The sequence below is a fragment of the Gordionus sp. m RMFG-2023 genome, chromosome 5 (assembly GCF_954871325.1).
Source record: "Gordionus sp. m RMFG-2023 chromosome 5, tfGorSpeb1-WG-v2, whole genome shotgun sequence".
Taxonomy (NCBI): domain Eukaryota; kingdom Metazoa; phylum Nematomorpha; class Gordioida; order Chordodea; family Parachordodidae; genus Gordionus; species Gordionus sp. m RMFG-2023.
The window spans coordinates 18480567-18496802 of NC_088779.1; the positions used below are offsets into that span (position 1 = coordinate 18480567).

The following is a 16236-nucleotide window of genomic DNA, read 5'->3' on the forward strand; positions in this document are numbered from 1 at the left end:
ACAACTCCTCACGCAGCTTACGTAAACTTTCCCCTTTAACTTCAGAGAAACTTTTTATTTGTAAGAATAGACGACATCTCTCTGAACTTCTTCCAATGTCTGATCCTTGCAACAACAGCAGAATCTACACCACCATCTGCGTTTAGCATATCACCTAAATAACAAAACTTATCCACTTTTTCTAGGGTTAACCCATTGCCAATATCCAGACCACCATTTTTTTAGGTTATCATTATTATGTATCTCTTTCATGCATGTTTTACAAATAAAGGTCATTCTTTCTAACATCAAACTGCCTTTTTTCCCACTACATCTTTTATGTACCCATTTCTGGCATCTGGTGCATTGGATAGAATTTCTAGCAACTCCTTTCCCACATACACCACAAGGCCACTTACCTGATTCTTCTATCTTTAGATTTTCCCCAACAATCATCACCTTTGTTTTTGATGCATTCATTTTCAGGCCCTTTGCTTCCATAGTCATCTTCCATTTACTAACTTTATCTCTCAATTCTCCCTCACTGTTTGCCATTAATACAAGGTCATCTGCATATAATATCTCCCAGGGAAGTCCTTCACGCATTTCTCTAGCCACCACATCCATTACTAAGATAAATAATAATGGACTCAGCACGGATCCTTGATGAAGTCCTACCTTCACCTCAAAGCTGTCACTATCACCATAATCCGTCCGTACTGCTGTTTGTGCTCCAACATACATTGCCATCACTGCGGTAACTAACCATTCCTCCACACCGGATTTTCTCAAGGCCCATCTTGTAATCTCACGCGGCACCCTATCAAATGCTTTCTCCAAATCAACAAACGCATAATAGAGTTTCTTTTCCTTCGCAAGATACTTCTCCTGAATTTGTCTCACCACAAAAATTGCATCTGTCGTGCCTTTTCCCGATGTAAAACCAAACTGCATTTCATCAATTTTGATTTGTTCCCTTATCCGCTTTTCTAACACTCTCTCAAATACTTTCATTGCATGTTCCAAGAGTTTAATAGCTCTGTAAGACCCACAATCTAAAGGATCACCTTTCCCCTTGTATATTGGGATAATTATACTTCTTCGCCAGTCCTCGGGAATAGTACCTTCTGTGACAATCTGATTTGCTAAATTCATTAACCATTCAATCCCTAAATCATCAGAACCTTTAAACATCTCTGATACCACCATCGTTAAACCCGATGCCTTCCCTTTCTTCATCTTTTTCACTGCTCTCCTTATCTCGTCCTTGCCAAATTTACACCCTGGACCTTCTACCTTTGCACAACTAATATTATTATTCCATTCATTTTCTTCATTCAAAAGTCCTTTCATGTAAATCTTCCAGGTGTTCTTAATACCACTACTATCAATAGTCATTTTTCCTTCCATATTTTTCAAACACTTTACACCTATCACATCCTGCCTCTTTTTTGACATCTGTTTTGCCATTCTAACCATATTTCCAATTCCATCAGCGCATTTCATTTCTTTAGCAAACTCGTGTCTTTTTTCTTCTTGAGCCTTCGCTATTAATTTCTTAGCATTTCTTTTAGCCATCTTGTAAATATCATTATCACTATTTTCTTTGCTATTATACCATACTTTGAAACACCTCCGTTTCTCATCCACGGCTTTCGCTACCTCTGGGCTCCACCACCAAGTCTCCTTATGTCTAGGCGGCCCTTTTGTCCATCCACATACCTCCTCAGTTGTCATTACCCAAGCTTTCTTCATGGCTTCCCACTTGTCATTCACCCCAGATGCTTGTGCCACCTCCGCCTCCCTAATCGCCAATGCCATATTGAATTGACGTCTAGCATTCTCCTCCTTCAATTTCCAAACCTTCAGCCTTGGGACAAACTTTCTTTTAGTGACCCTGGCACCTTTAAGAGTGAGATCTCCTACAACTAGTCGATGCTGATTTATACATTCCTCTCCCGGTATCACTTTCACATTTTTTATTATACATCGATCACATCTCCTTAATAACAAGTAATCCACAACACTTTTGGTACTACCCGACTTATAAGTCACCAGCTTCTCTGATTCTTTCTTAAACATTGTATTACAAACAATCATATCCATAGCATCACTAAATTCTAAAATCCTCTCTCCTTCCAAATTTCTCATGCCGTAACTGAACCCTCCATGTACTCCTTCATAACCCTCACTACTCGCTCCCACATGTCCATTCAGATCGCCAGCCAGGATAATCCCCTCTTCATTTGCCAGTCTCGATGTCACCCCCAATAGACTGTCCCAAAATACATCTTTCTCTTCTTCACTTCTTCCAACCTGAGGAACATATGCCGAGATCATATTATATAGCTTTCTACCAATAATCATCTTGATAACCATTACCTGGTTGTCTAGCCTTCTCACTTCGACTACTTTGTCTACCAATTTCTCCGCAACCAATACCCCAACTCCAGCCTTACCATCATTACCTCCTTGCCAAAAGAATTTATACTTTTCGCTAGTCTTGCCAATCATTCTGGTCCCATTTCCTTTCCATCTAGTCTCCTGTATGCAGCACACATCTATATGTCTTCTGTGCAATACATCGACGACTTCTCCCGCTCTTCCCGTCATACTCCCAACATTCCATGTCGCGACCCTAACTCAATCACCCGTAAACTGGTTTTAGCAAATGATAAATTATTTTAGGAAAATACTGGCACCCAAACAAAGGCATTTGTGCGTTTTATTAAAGATGATTTTACACACTGAGAAATAAATTTTTCAGTATAATAAACTGCTATAAAGTATTTATATAAGAATATCTCTAATTATTAATCAAATAAATATTAATTCCAGATATATAAAATATTAGTTAGATTCATTGTTATAAAATTATTTTTTAATAAATGTATCAAAATTAGAGCTAATTGGGCAAATATTAAATATGATAATTATATTTGATAAAGTATTTTTAGTCAATTCAATAGGATAACCTAACAATAGTTTTTTACTCACAAATTTCACAGGGTTAATGTAATAATAAAATAAATGTATTCAATTAATAACTATTTTCTCGAGGTTATGGTTATATAATATTTTTATTAAATTTAAAGACTTGGTTAAATTTATAAAAACTCATGATTTTGTCCCCTAGTTCTTTTAGTAACAAAAGATGAGATGTATATGATTGCATAACAAAAAAAGCAAACTTTTAATTTAACGTCGGGGTGTTGAGTATTGATAGTAGAAGTAGAGGATGTTGACTCAGGATTACAATATTTTTTTGTATGCTCAACGTGATGATGCCAATCTGCCTTCATGTCCAAGCCTCCTTTAAACCCACACGTTACGTGAAACGCTATTCTGCAACTCTTAACCTATGTGAAAGTTAATCATTTATCAATAAGAATGTAAAGTCAACGTTTCGCAAAAAATCAGGATATATGAGAATATATAGTAGGCAAGAAATTGATAAAGGAAACCAGGGATGTGAACCCTCTTGAACATTCGTATTTTGGCCGTACCCGAACCCGGTCCCCCTTTTAAATTGAAGGGTTTAAGGATTCTAGGTGTTAAAAAAAATTCCTCTTTAAATTCATGAAAAATAAATTAAATTTTTTTTTTTCGAGAAATCATATCTCTTCCCATTTTTCAAAATTTTCTGCTTTTTATACTTCCATTATATCGGTAATATCGTGTTTAATTCATATCAATTTTAGAAGGTGATACATGTCAATTTTGTAGTGTGGGTAATAAAATTTTATTATAAATGATAATTTTATAATATGCTATAAAATAGGAATATGTTGCTTATCTTGTTGTATATCAATTTTAGTGTAACAGGTGCGTCCCTATCGCAAATTTGCTTGCTCTAGTAAATCATTTTAAAGTAATAAAATTTCCCCCTACACAGCCCTCACCCCCAAAAATGTAAACAATATATTATGAATTTGAAAGATAAATTAGTAAAATATAGAATATAATTCAAATTAACATTTTTATAAAAAAGTAAACTCACAAAGACCTACTATATGTGGACCTAAAGATCTCCAATAAAATTATGGGGGGGGCGACCTAATAATCCCACTCCCCCCCGCGCCCTCCAGTAAAAAATCCTTGATACGTTTATGTTTTTTAGTGTAGGGTATCATATTTTATTATAAATGATATTAAGCGATATGCAATTAAGTAAAACATTCAAAATATAAATTAATTTTTAAATTTTTACTTGTAAATTATGCATGTCTATTATTTATATGGAGTATTAAAAAAATTAAATAAACTGTGTAATATGAAGTCAATATTTTTTTATGATCTACAAATCCTGAACCTGAACCCTTTTTTAAAATGCTATTCCTGAACCGGGAACCTTTTTTTGTCGAAGGATTCACATCTCTGGTTAAAACAAATATTATACTAATAATAAAAATGTCAAATTATGTGTTTTATTTAAAATTATTATAGTTATTTAGACGAGATTAAACTTTTAGATTTAGATTCGATAGGTATCTATACAGATTAAATTTATAAATGAATGGAAACGTAAATAACGATATTTTTCATATATGTAATAATGACGCACCGAACATTGAATGCAAGCCCCATTACGTTTGCCCTTGCACACGGCACAAACAAAGTTCCAACGTTCAGCAGGTATCCTTGCAATCCCAGTTATGGGTTCCATCTTGTCTGGGTCTCCTATCCCGATTTCGGGTATCCAAAGTGCACAGCTTACGTGGCACCATTTGGACCCACTAGGTGTGGGTTTAAGAGCTCCGCCTGGATTTGGGCACAAACAACATCTAGGTTGGGTATTGCTTGTTGTTGAAACAGGGCTATAAGGAATCATATGAGAGGATTGAGAACTGGGAGAAACAGAAGGTAAAGGAAGAGAAGGAGGAGGTAAGAGGCTAGAATCGGTGCTTTGGGTTTGGCACGGGTTGCATAACCAACTACCACGAGGTATCTTAACAATGCCGTAACATGCCTTAAGATATAAAATAAATGAAGCTAAATATGCTGACTATACATGGAATATTATATGATGTATATAAGCGAAGTTTTAAAATTAGATAATATGCAAAGCGCGGCCCACAACCCGATTAATAAATATTATAATTGGCGAGGGAAAAAATTAAATGGATAGTCCAGACAATTTATATAAAATATCATGTAGGGCTCTGCTAATCTTTAATTTTTTGTAAAATTTTAATAGGCCAGTCAGAAATTTTGATATAATTTTTGAATCAAAATAAATCACATAAGTGCTTATTTCTTTTTATTTTACTAAAATATTAAATCTATAAATAATATAGTAAATTCATAAAAAATTAAACAATTTATGAATAATATAATTAAAAATGCACAAAATACAGATACCAAGCAAAAGATTTATAAAACGGTTGTTGCAGAAATAGATAGGAATAGAGAAGATATATAAAGGCTTAATTGATATGGGGTGTGGGGGGGGGGGTGTTATGGCCAGAAAATTTATACGAAAAATTTAACGGGTTATGGCAGATTTTTGGTATATTTTAAGGGGGCTGGGTGAATATTTTTGTAAATTGTTTAAACGTAAAATTGAACAAATGAGTAATAAATGAATAAGTGTTATTTAATTAGCTGGATTTTTAAAAGCAGCTAACCCTTTTTAGGAAAAAAATATTACTAAAGCCTAGAGATTTTGCTCATATACGGCAGAAAAATTTGGATATCTATCAGCAAAATATTGAGGATTGCATAAAATTATTTTGGCTAAAATCTTAATTTAACTCGTTAAATACCAAGGTATCAAAAACATAAAAATAATTTAATTTTCTTTATTAACCCATTAATCACCAATGTTAGATTTTTGGAACATCAACTTTGGCGTTAAATAATTCTTTTGTTTTATAATTTATAAGCTTTTAAAATTTTCAATTTCTTTTTTTTTAGCATCAAAAACTTTTAGTTTAGATAATATTTTAATTCAAAAAGAATATAATTCTAGTAACTCATATCCTTTAACTATAATTCATCAAAATATTAGCCTCAAAGGTATTCACTTCCGAAGATATAAGGTAAAATATTTTTATGTTCCATTTTTCAAACATTGGTAAATAACGATATCTATCAATTTTTAATTTTTACTAATTTTTTTATTGTCAACATGAAATTCGCTCATTTAAAAACAGCTTTAGACATATTATTAGTAAATTAGGATGATGTTGAACAATTATTGTATTACCACCAGATAATACAGGAGACGTCATAGATGAAGAAGGTAAAGATCAAGATATATCATCAGAACAATTAGAAGATGTTGGGGGAGAAGTTGAGATAAATAATCAGAATATAATAAATAATATACAACCATCTAAGAGGAAGATAACGATCAAGATATATCGTCAGAACAATTAGAAGATGTTGGGGGGAGAAGTTGAGATAAATAGTCAGAATATAATGAATAATATACAACTATCTAAGAGGAAGATAACGATCAAGATATATTGTCAGAACAATTAGAAGATGCTGGGGAAGAAGTTGAGATAAATAGTCAGAATATAATAAATAATATACAACCATCTAAGAGAATAAAAATTTCAAATATAAAATGGGGAAAAATTAGTGAAAGCATTATATATAATATGATTTCAAAAAAACAATTCAGAGTTAGAAAATTCTTTCCCTGCTATAAATGTAAAATCCCCTCTAGAACTATTTCGTATGTTTTTTGAAGAAGACATGTATTAACTTATAATAAATCAAACAAAACTATATGCTAATCAAAAATTAAATAATTCCTTTGACATTCAAGATTTGGACATTTTTATAGATATTAATTTTTTATATAGTGGATATCATATTTTTCCCCAAGAAAATTTATCTTGGTCTCAAGATGAAGATGTAGGTTCACATTTTATATTTCCAAAAAAATGTCTATAAATCGTTCCAAGATAAAAAGATATTTATATCTGGTCAACAATTCCGATATTGATAAAACTGGCATTCGCCAGACCATTTTTAGATGTTATTGGTCGAAATCTACAATAAATTTGGGATATTCAAAGAAAATTTAAGTTTGGATGAACAAATGATCCCCTATTATGGAAACCAAACTAGAAAGATGTATATGAGAGGAAAGCCAGTAAAATTTGGCGTAAAAGTTTGTATTTTATCTTAATCTTGTGGATATCCTTTTGCTTTTGATAGTTTTATTGGGATGGAGGACAATGAAACTAGTCCTCTTGGCGAAAAAGTGGTGACTAAATTAACAGCTGTTATTTCTGAAGTTCAAGAACACACTATTCTTTGATAATTTGTTTACTTCCACAAATTTATGCAGAATGCTAGGAGAAAATGGTTCACGTTGTACAAGGACAATCCGCATAAATCAAATCAAAAAATGTCCCTTGGATCAAAAACTAATGAAAAAAGTCCCAGAGGATATTATGAAACCGTCAATGATGTAAAGATTGTTTGGTGTTATTGGATAGATAGTCGTCCTGTAACAGTGGTGAGCAATTATCAAGGAATATATCCTCTAAATAAAGTCAAGCGTTGGAGTTCTAAACATAAGGTATATATTGATATGGATTAACCAAATATGATTACCTCATATAATCAACATATGGGAGGTGTTGATTTATTGGATAAATTTTTGAGTGATTATCGCCCTCTACTGCGCAGTAAAAAATGGTGGTGGTGTTTATTCTCTAACTTTCTTATTTATGTGTTGTAGCCGCTTGGTAAATACATATTACTTCTGGATCTTCTATTCCGAAGATTTATAGTGCGATCTTTTGAAAATGCACTTAAAATTCGATACCGCCCTGGCCGATCAAGATGCCTAATTGATTCAATCTAAGAGGTAGAGATAAGTCATATGCCAATTAAAGACAATCGTCAAAATCGCTGTAAAGGTGAAAAATAAATACGACATATAAGTGTGATAAGTGACGTACTTATAAATGCTCAAAATTATTAAAAAATGAACTAGTTACCTCCCAATGTTTGATTTTTGGAGCAAGAAATCATATAATGAATATATTTTTTTGAAATTTTGATATATAAATAGGTTTATACAATGTATTAATAAAGAAAATTAAATTAAAATTTTTTTTTAATGTCTTTGATACCTAAGTAATTAACGGACTTTATCTAAAAATGTTTAAAAGATTTAGGCAAAAATATCGGAAGAATTTTAAGTAATAACATTTTGAAATGACTGGGGTCTGCATAGTCGCACCTGTCAATGAATGATTAATTTATAAATTATAAAACAAAGGAATTATTTAACGCCAAAGTTGATATAAATTATAAAACAAAGGAATTATTTAACGCCAAAGTTGATGTTCCAAAAATCAAACATTGGAAAATTAAATCTCCCTGGTCGAGGTTTGTAATTTTATTCGTTTTAAAAAATATATTGCTTTACGGTCTGCTATAGGTTGGTAGAAATCTAATTAGCTTAAATTATGATAGATTAGACATAAAATAATATATTAAATTAACAATTAATAACATTTTGTAAATAGGTTTTAGAACATTAATTTAAAGAATACCAGATCTTTATTGATTATTCCATTCGTATATTACCAAAAAGAAAATCACAATTATTCGAAATGTTTATAGCTGAGTAACTCGTTTAAAAATAATACAACAAAAAATAATATCACATTTTTAGCTACTGAAAAACATGATTTTCGTACGTTATCTTGGGATTTTATAAAAGACTATTAAAATGAACGTAGTAAAATATATTAACATCAATGGCATATAAAATACCTAGACTGACGAGTCATTCATTAAAATAAAATACATTTTTAAGCGTCGTTAAAAGCAAATCAGCTGGACCCGACATTTTGGTAACACATATAGTAATTATTCCCATGTTTATAACTACTATTAAAATGAACTTGCTTCCTTATTATCTCGATGATCCGCTAATTCTCTAATAAAGTTTGCATCAGATATAGGAATAAATTAGGCTCTCGTTTAAAATTTTAATAATGATTAGTGTAACCAAGATGGCGTCTCCAGCTGATTTGCATTGATATACACTTTTAATGAATGAATCGTCAGTCTAGGTATTATATATATATCAATGATTAACATGTATAAAATACTATTTAAATGAAAAGCACATAATAATAAAGAGCAAATATATTACAGTAGGTCATTCTAGTATTCAGGCAGGAATCTTTTACATTTTAAATTATTCATAATGCATTTTTCGAAAACTGATCTTACCTGAATTTATTTTTAACATAATAGTACCTACCCGCTCTATGAATTTTTATTTTATACAATTTTATCATATGACTCAATTTTTTATATATTAATTATAACTTAACCCCAAATTTCACGACAAAATATCATAAATTCTTAAAATATGGAATATATATTAGAGATTCGCAACGAGCCGGTGGTATTTTTAAAAAAAAAATTGGGGCCGGGCCAAATCCGGCTTAAATTTTTAAATATGATATCATTACATTTTGTTTAATTCTTGCAAGAAACAAGACACTAATATTTTTTATTTGTTGAATATTTCTTTTTACAATAAAAAAATTAAATGTTTCTATATTTAAATAGGGCCGGGGCGGGTGGACAAATAATTTTCATATTTATTTCGGGTCGGGTTTTTCGAGACAAATAAAAATAATTTGAACCGAGCCTGGGAAATTAGGCTCGATGCATATCACTAATATATATTATGCCCATGCTAAAATACAGATAAAATCACGTCTTTAAAAATCGTCAGAACAGATTATTCTATGTCCACCTTCTGTAATTTTAAAAATTAAATTTCTATTATTTTCAACATGATGGTATAACTATGTTAGCTATAATCTAATATAGGCCCGTGAACTAGACACCTACTTTTAAAGATATCTAATTACAATATTATCAATAAAATCAAATGAGTTATAGTCTCTTAGTCTTTACTGATTTAACTTTTTAAATTTATTTGGACTTCTATTTCCCACATATGCGTGTTTCAACGTACACTAAGTCTGTCATAATTAGGACACAAAATTTTTTGTTTAAAATATAATTTTCTAAAAAAATAGTCTTTATAATATATATTAATTATTTCAAATAGCCTGTACTTTTGGGATTCAGAAGATGTTTTATTTATTCAGTGAAATTATTCAGGTTTGAATGAAAAGTGTCCCAACCATCCCCGTTCCCAATGGTAAAATATTATATTTACTATATTTGATATTAGAATCATTATTTGTATTCCGTAGTTTTTAGTTAAAAGGGCTGTGACGATTCATATATTTTTCACCGAACCGATCCGATATTGGCTCAAAATCGATCAGATATTTATTTATTTTTTACCACCGTCCTCTGAGCCATATGTAATTTAAAAATCCATATTTTCCATGTAAAAAAAAGGAATATGGATTTAATTTTATTTTAATATTTTTTTTTCTACAATTAAGACTATAATTTAAAAAAAAACTATATTATAATAAATTTTAAAAAATATAATTAATAATATATCCATTTTATTTTGAAATATATATATGTTAGTATGAATTATAAAAATGAAACATTTAATATATAAAATTATTATATTTTTTTAAATAAATATGTGAGCCTCTAGATATTCCGTCAATAAGCTTCTATGATGTGGACTATATCCCCTGCCGTACAGAAGATTCACTCAGTTAGAGCACTTGTTGCAGTAGGCGCCAAAAATTTACATGCATGTTTTGACAAAGTTGAATACTTTTCAGCACTAATTCTCCAATAGTCAAGTGGATCCACAGGAGATATAATATCAATATCAATGTTATTAGAGCACAGACATAAAATTAGAATTAATAGTGGGTTTCATATAAACCCAACCTTTGGTTGGTTTTGAAAAATAATCAGATACTACCCAAACAAATGGGTCAATCAAAACCCAACCAAGCAATATTAGATAAAATATGAAAAATATGTTATTATACAGTATAGATATAACGATTCTTTTATTTTTTCAAGTATGGAAGGTCATCTACATTATAATCGATTTCAATTATTTTATTTTCAACTAGTTTCTTTTTGATTTTCAATTTAAATAAATAAGATTCAGGGGGTGTTGTGCATTTCCATTGTTTTAGAAATAAATAAAAAATTATTTAAAATCTTTCAATTTTTATAAAAATAAATAAAAAATCTTTTGAAATATAATAATAATGAAAAATAAACTAATAAAAAATGTTAAAAGATCGGATCGATTTTTTACAGGTATCGACCCGATCCAATATTTTAAAAAGCTAAATATTGTACCGATCAGTATCGGCGCAGCCCTTGATAAAATCTTTAATTGAATGACAATAGATAAGCGTAAATATGTCATTTTTCATGCTTTGATCCCTGAAATCTTTAAAAATCAGGGACCCGAACCGTTATTCATAACGGTTCAGTATGTAAAAAATTATAATTGTTACGTTTTTGTTATGGGTCTTAAGAAGAAATTTATAAAGGTTTTCAGCTAATTATAAAGATTCATTACGGTTAGAAATTTTTTTTTAATGAAGCCACCATTTTCTAATTTATTTTTATTATATGCATCTATGAATTATATATAAAAAAAATATATAAAATTCAAAATAACTCATTTTTAAATATATTATTTGAACGTATAAGTAATATATTTTCTAATATAAATGGATTCCTTTTTGTTCGTTGTGACGATAACACAAATTTTAGCCCCGAAAAAGCCCTATCTACAGAAACTTGTGTTGCGGGAACCGCCAGTACTATAAGAGCAAGTTTATATAATTCTGGATATTCAAATTATTTTCATTTATAAAATATAAAAACTGAACCGGTTTAACCGTTTTTTATAAAGGTTCTTTTACTGCTTCAAAAAATTATTATATCGGTTCGGTTACGATTCAGATGTTTATAACGGTTCGTTACGGTTCACTCCGGGTCCCTGTTAAAAATATATAAAAGCTAAGATTAAAAGCTTGAACACTTATTTAGTTACGAATACTTTAATTTGTATACAAAATTTCAACCAAATCGCAAAGGGTCAGAGATTGGTAATGGATTTGATGCATGAAATAAAAAAAATATCATAATTATATATACAATCGCAATATAATTAAGGTTATACCAATATTATAAATTGATATTTATTTACCATCTATCTCTGAACCAATTTCAAATATATTTTTAATGCAAAAAATTAACTGTAAACTAGTGTTGTTAAACGGCTCAATTTGAGCCGATTTTTAAAAACGGCTAACTCAATATTTTATCCAGAAAAATATTATGCAAGTCTAAAGATTTTGCTCATAAAGAGCATATAGGATTGAACATCTATTGGTGAAATCTCGAAGCTTAGGCAATATTTTCCTGGCTAAAATGTTGAGTTAGCCGTTTTTAAAAATCGGCTCAAATCGAGCCGTTTAACAACACTACTGTAAACTATGGATAAATGATACACTCTTTGTTTCTCATGGCCAAGGCAATATTTAATCTATTATCGAATGATTAAGTGCCTTTTGTATTTTTTTATTCCCTAGAAGTTAATCATCTCTTTTAAAATATGGGAAATTTTTATGGCTGATGAATGTGATAGTTAAATATTTTAATTTGTTACAAATAATATATCCCTCCAAAATATCACATTTTTAGTTTACAGATACCACTTTTTGTAGGCAAGGGCGTCAAACCGAACTGCGAAACCAGAACGAATCATTATAATTTCCTGAACTGTTGCCGTTATAAGGAAAATATAAAAAGAGTATATTTTTGAATCGGTTTAACCCGGTTCATAATGATGTTTAAAAATAACTAATTTAAATTATTAGCCTAAATTTGGAATTTTAATTTTTCTTGGGGGCAATTTAAATTCGTGATTTCTTTTCAAATTAAAATTTTTTCACAATTAAATCGCCATTACCTTCATATCAATAAATACCAAGTTTATTGTTTTAACCTATTAATAGAGATTAGGCAAATTACTAGTTAATTAGGTTAGAAATAATCTTCATGGTTAAATTAAATAAGGAATTATAAAAATATAAATTAAAAAGATTTTTTTCTTAGATTAATATATATATTATGATTAATTTTTTTTAAAAAAATTAAATTTAACCAGAACAAACTAAAAAGAACCGTTATAAATTATAACCGAACCAATATGAATTTTTTCAAAAAAACTGAATATAAAATTTTAAACTAAAAACCGAAAAAAACTGTTTTACTTAAGGAGCAGCCATATTGGAAGCAGATTAGATATTAATAGTCTGATTTTTTGACATTATACATACTTAATATATTTTAATTTGTGATTATATTATAACCTTACCATAAGACATTTAAAATAATATGACTGGGCAACTTCATGAATCACCCAATAATTTGAACGACCATTTTAAAAATGAATGAACCTTTGTGTGAAGTTAAATAGATTGTATATTTTAAATAAATCAAAATTTGAATGCTCTAGCTCCAATATATCCCTAGTTATGGATCTTCAAAGTACAATGAAAACTTTTAATCTTTTAACAAATCTCAAAATATTTTTGGTCTTAAAGTAACAAATTATATATCATTTTGTAGCCCTTAAAATTCTCTTATTTCAATAAAACAAAAAAATTACTTTATTTAAAATATATTTATAAATAAAAATATGTATATTAAAAATAACCATAAATTTCTCCAAGATTATTATTACACTATAAATTTTTTTAAAAAAATATACTTTTAGTAAGAAATTAAAAAAAAACTTTATAAAATAAGAAAATGTTTACTTGGTGTACACATATGTTGCATATGTCACAAAAGACCATCTCATTACCTTCTTCACTATCAGGCTAAAAATAATTGATTATTTTTAAATATAAATTTATGCATACAGATCGGCATACATCACAGATAACATTTTCATCATACTCCAAAGCAATTTCTTTTTCTTTTAAAAAAGAATCTTTGAAATTTGTATAACAGGATTTCTCAAGTTCTAACATAATTCCCTCAAATAATTTTATTGATAGGTATGGATTAGTATTAAAATCTAATGAATATTATATTATAGTTATTGTAACAATTGACAAACCTTTTTTTAATGGTTCCTTGGAATTATCATCAATTAATAAGGTAGAGTTAAGAGTTTTCAGCCAAATTAGATCCATTAAATCAATATTGTATTGATGGTAATTGTTTTCAAAATTCATGGAATTATTTTTATATTTTCTTAAATCAGAAGGATGATAATAAGATGAATATAACCTATTAATATTTATTTTAATGTTATCTGCAAATATATTTTCCTTCCTATCAGTATTTTCAATTTTATCATTGGTAAAATATTCAGTAGCCTGGTTAATATGTAAATCTTCAATTTTTTTCAAGGATCTTCTTTTTGAAGGCAGATAATCATTCTTATTATTTAAACCCATGGTGTTAATGGAGAGATTAGATAGAAATAGGTGGTGTAGCTCATTAGAAAAGTGCAAAGATTTAGATTCAAGAATGTCATATATAGAAATATTTTTTAAATTAGGTTTGTTGAGATCATCAATAAAACACACAGGAATTTGAACTCCTTTATCCCACTCACCTCGCCAAGGATCAGATAATGTTATATAATCATCTTTTGAAAAATATTCAGAATCAGGAACTTTCATTGCACTAATTAAATCTGTTCTATACAACTATTCAAAAATTTGAAGACATGCATAAAATTTAATAAAACTTCAGCAGGTTTATTATTGCTTGAGAAGGCTGGTGTAATATACTTTTCTGAAAATTTTGATACATCATATGGATGATATCTAATTGAGTTCATAACTATAAATAATTTATATAGGTTAAACTTATCAAAAATAACTTTTTTCCTGCTTTAGTTTGAATTTCGAATTTACAGATTTATTGTGTCGCATTATATTAAGAGTTGATAACAACCTCGTCATACGATGTGAATTCCTTTTCTTTAAAAAATTTTCAACACCCATCTTCTTACTAAAATATCTAACCATTCGCGAAAATCAATCTCAAAGTAAAACTAAATGTTACTATAATTATAAGCCCATAACACTATTAAAAAATGTCGATATAGATATATATAAAATGCGAGCCATTTCATTTTCTATTTTCATTTGATTTTACATATGAATATCACTCCATGTGTAAAAATTGAAGTAAGAAAAATATAACCATATTTAAAAAATAGTAGAATTTAAGCAAAATAAAAAAAACTTCATGTAAATGAACATAATTTTATATGATTATATATAATTATATGTCCTAAAACATTATTAATAAATATATAACTTATGAAATGAATAATATTTTTATTTATTATATTGAACCTTATATTTTATATATTATTGCTTCTCAATTAAAGTATATATTTATTTTATTACTTATTTTTAATTCATTTCAGATTAATATTTACGTGATACGTGATATTAAGCGCACTAGCCCTAAACGTTGGACAAATATAATCGATCACGTGACTACCATTTTTATTTAAAAATACAATATTTAATTTTTACATATAAAAAAAATTGGAATATAATGTCTTATATGTTATCACATTTAGAAAACGGTTGGCAAGTTGATCAAGCAATTCTTTCTGAAGAAGATCGCGTAGTACTTATTAGATTTGGACATGATTGGGATCCAACCTGTATGCAAATGGATGAAATATTATATGGGATTGCTGAAAAAGTCAAAAATTTTGCTGTAATCTATTTAGTTGACATTTCCAAAGTTCCAGACTTTAATAAAATGTATGAATTATATGATCCATGTACAACCATGTTTTTTTATCGCAATAAACATATGATGATAGATTTGGGTACTGGTAATAACAATAAAATTAATTGGGCACTAAGTGATAAACAAGAAATGATTGATATTATTGAAACAATATATAGGGGTGCTAGAAAAGGTCGTGGTTTAGTAGTTGCACCTAAAGACTATTCTACCAAATATCGTTATTAATTTTCTATAATGCATAATTATTTTGTTAATTGATAATATGTTTATGTCAAATGATGAATGGATTAAAAGAATAAATACTGCAAAAGGATATCATTTATATATTATATAATCTATTCTATAACAAGTTTGTGATTAAGGTCAGAAATGGGGATCAGTAAAATATAGCCACATATTGTTTTTTAAAAAAATATTAATGTAATTCCATACCAGATTGACTAAAAAAAACATGATTTGCATGTGACCCTTTAAGATCTTAGTCATTTTTATATACAAATTAAGGACACATAACTAAATATCAAGGGCAAAGTATAAAATATCTATTTTTAAGCT

At 28.9% G+C, this 16236-nt stretch overlaps 2 protein-coding genes across 3 annotated transcripts in view; one reads left to right on the forward strand and one right to left on the reverse strand.

Annotated features, from left to right (window-relative positions):
* LOC135929430 (protein Jade-3-like) overlaps nt 1-15048 on the reverse strand; it is a 33802-nt gene extending 18754 nt beyond the window's left edge. Inside the window, exons 1-8 of one of the 2 annotated variants that reach the window (XM_065466008.1) lie at nt 14974-15048; nt 14789-14928; nt 14654-14748; nt 14015-14612; nt 13815-13972; nt 13710-13772; nt 4544-4948; nt 3171-3338 (exon numbers count right to left, since the gene is read on the reverse strand). In XM_065466008.1, coding sequence (XP_065322080.1) covers nt 3171-3338; nt 4544-4948; nt 13710-13772; nt 13815-13972; nt 14015-14612; nt 14654-14748; nt 14789-14912 — 1611 coding nt within the window. In that variant the 5' untranslated portion in view covers nt 14913-14928; nt 14974-15048. Of the gene's footprint in view, nt 1-3170; nt 3339-4543; nt 4949-13709; nt 13773-13814; nt 13973-14014; nt 14613-14653; nt 14749-14788 lie in introns of both variants that reach the window. The other variant, XM_065466007.1, reaches the window with a different exon arrangement.
* A 370-nt stretch (nt 15049-15418) lies between these two features.
* On the forward strand, nt 15419-15991 carry LOC135929431 (thioredoxin-like protein 4A). The gene has a single exon (XM_065466010.1). It carries the CDS (start codon nt 15478-15480, stop codon nt 15904-15906), a length of 429 nt encoding a protein of 142 aa, XP_065322082.1. The 5' UTR covers nt 15419-15477; the 3' UTR covers nt 15907-15991.
* Nucleotides 15992-16236: the final 245 nt, after the last annotated feature.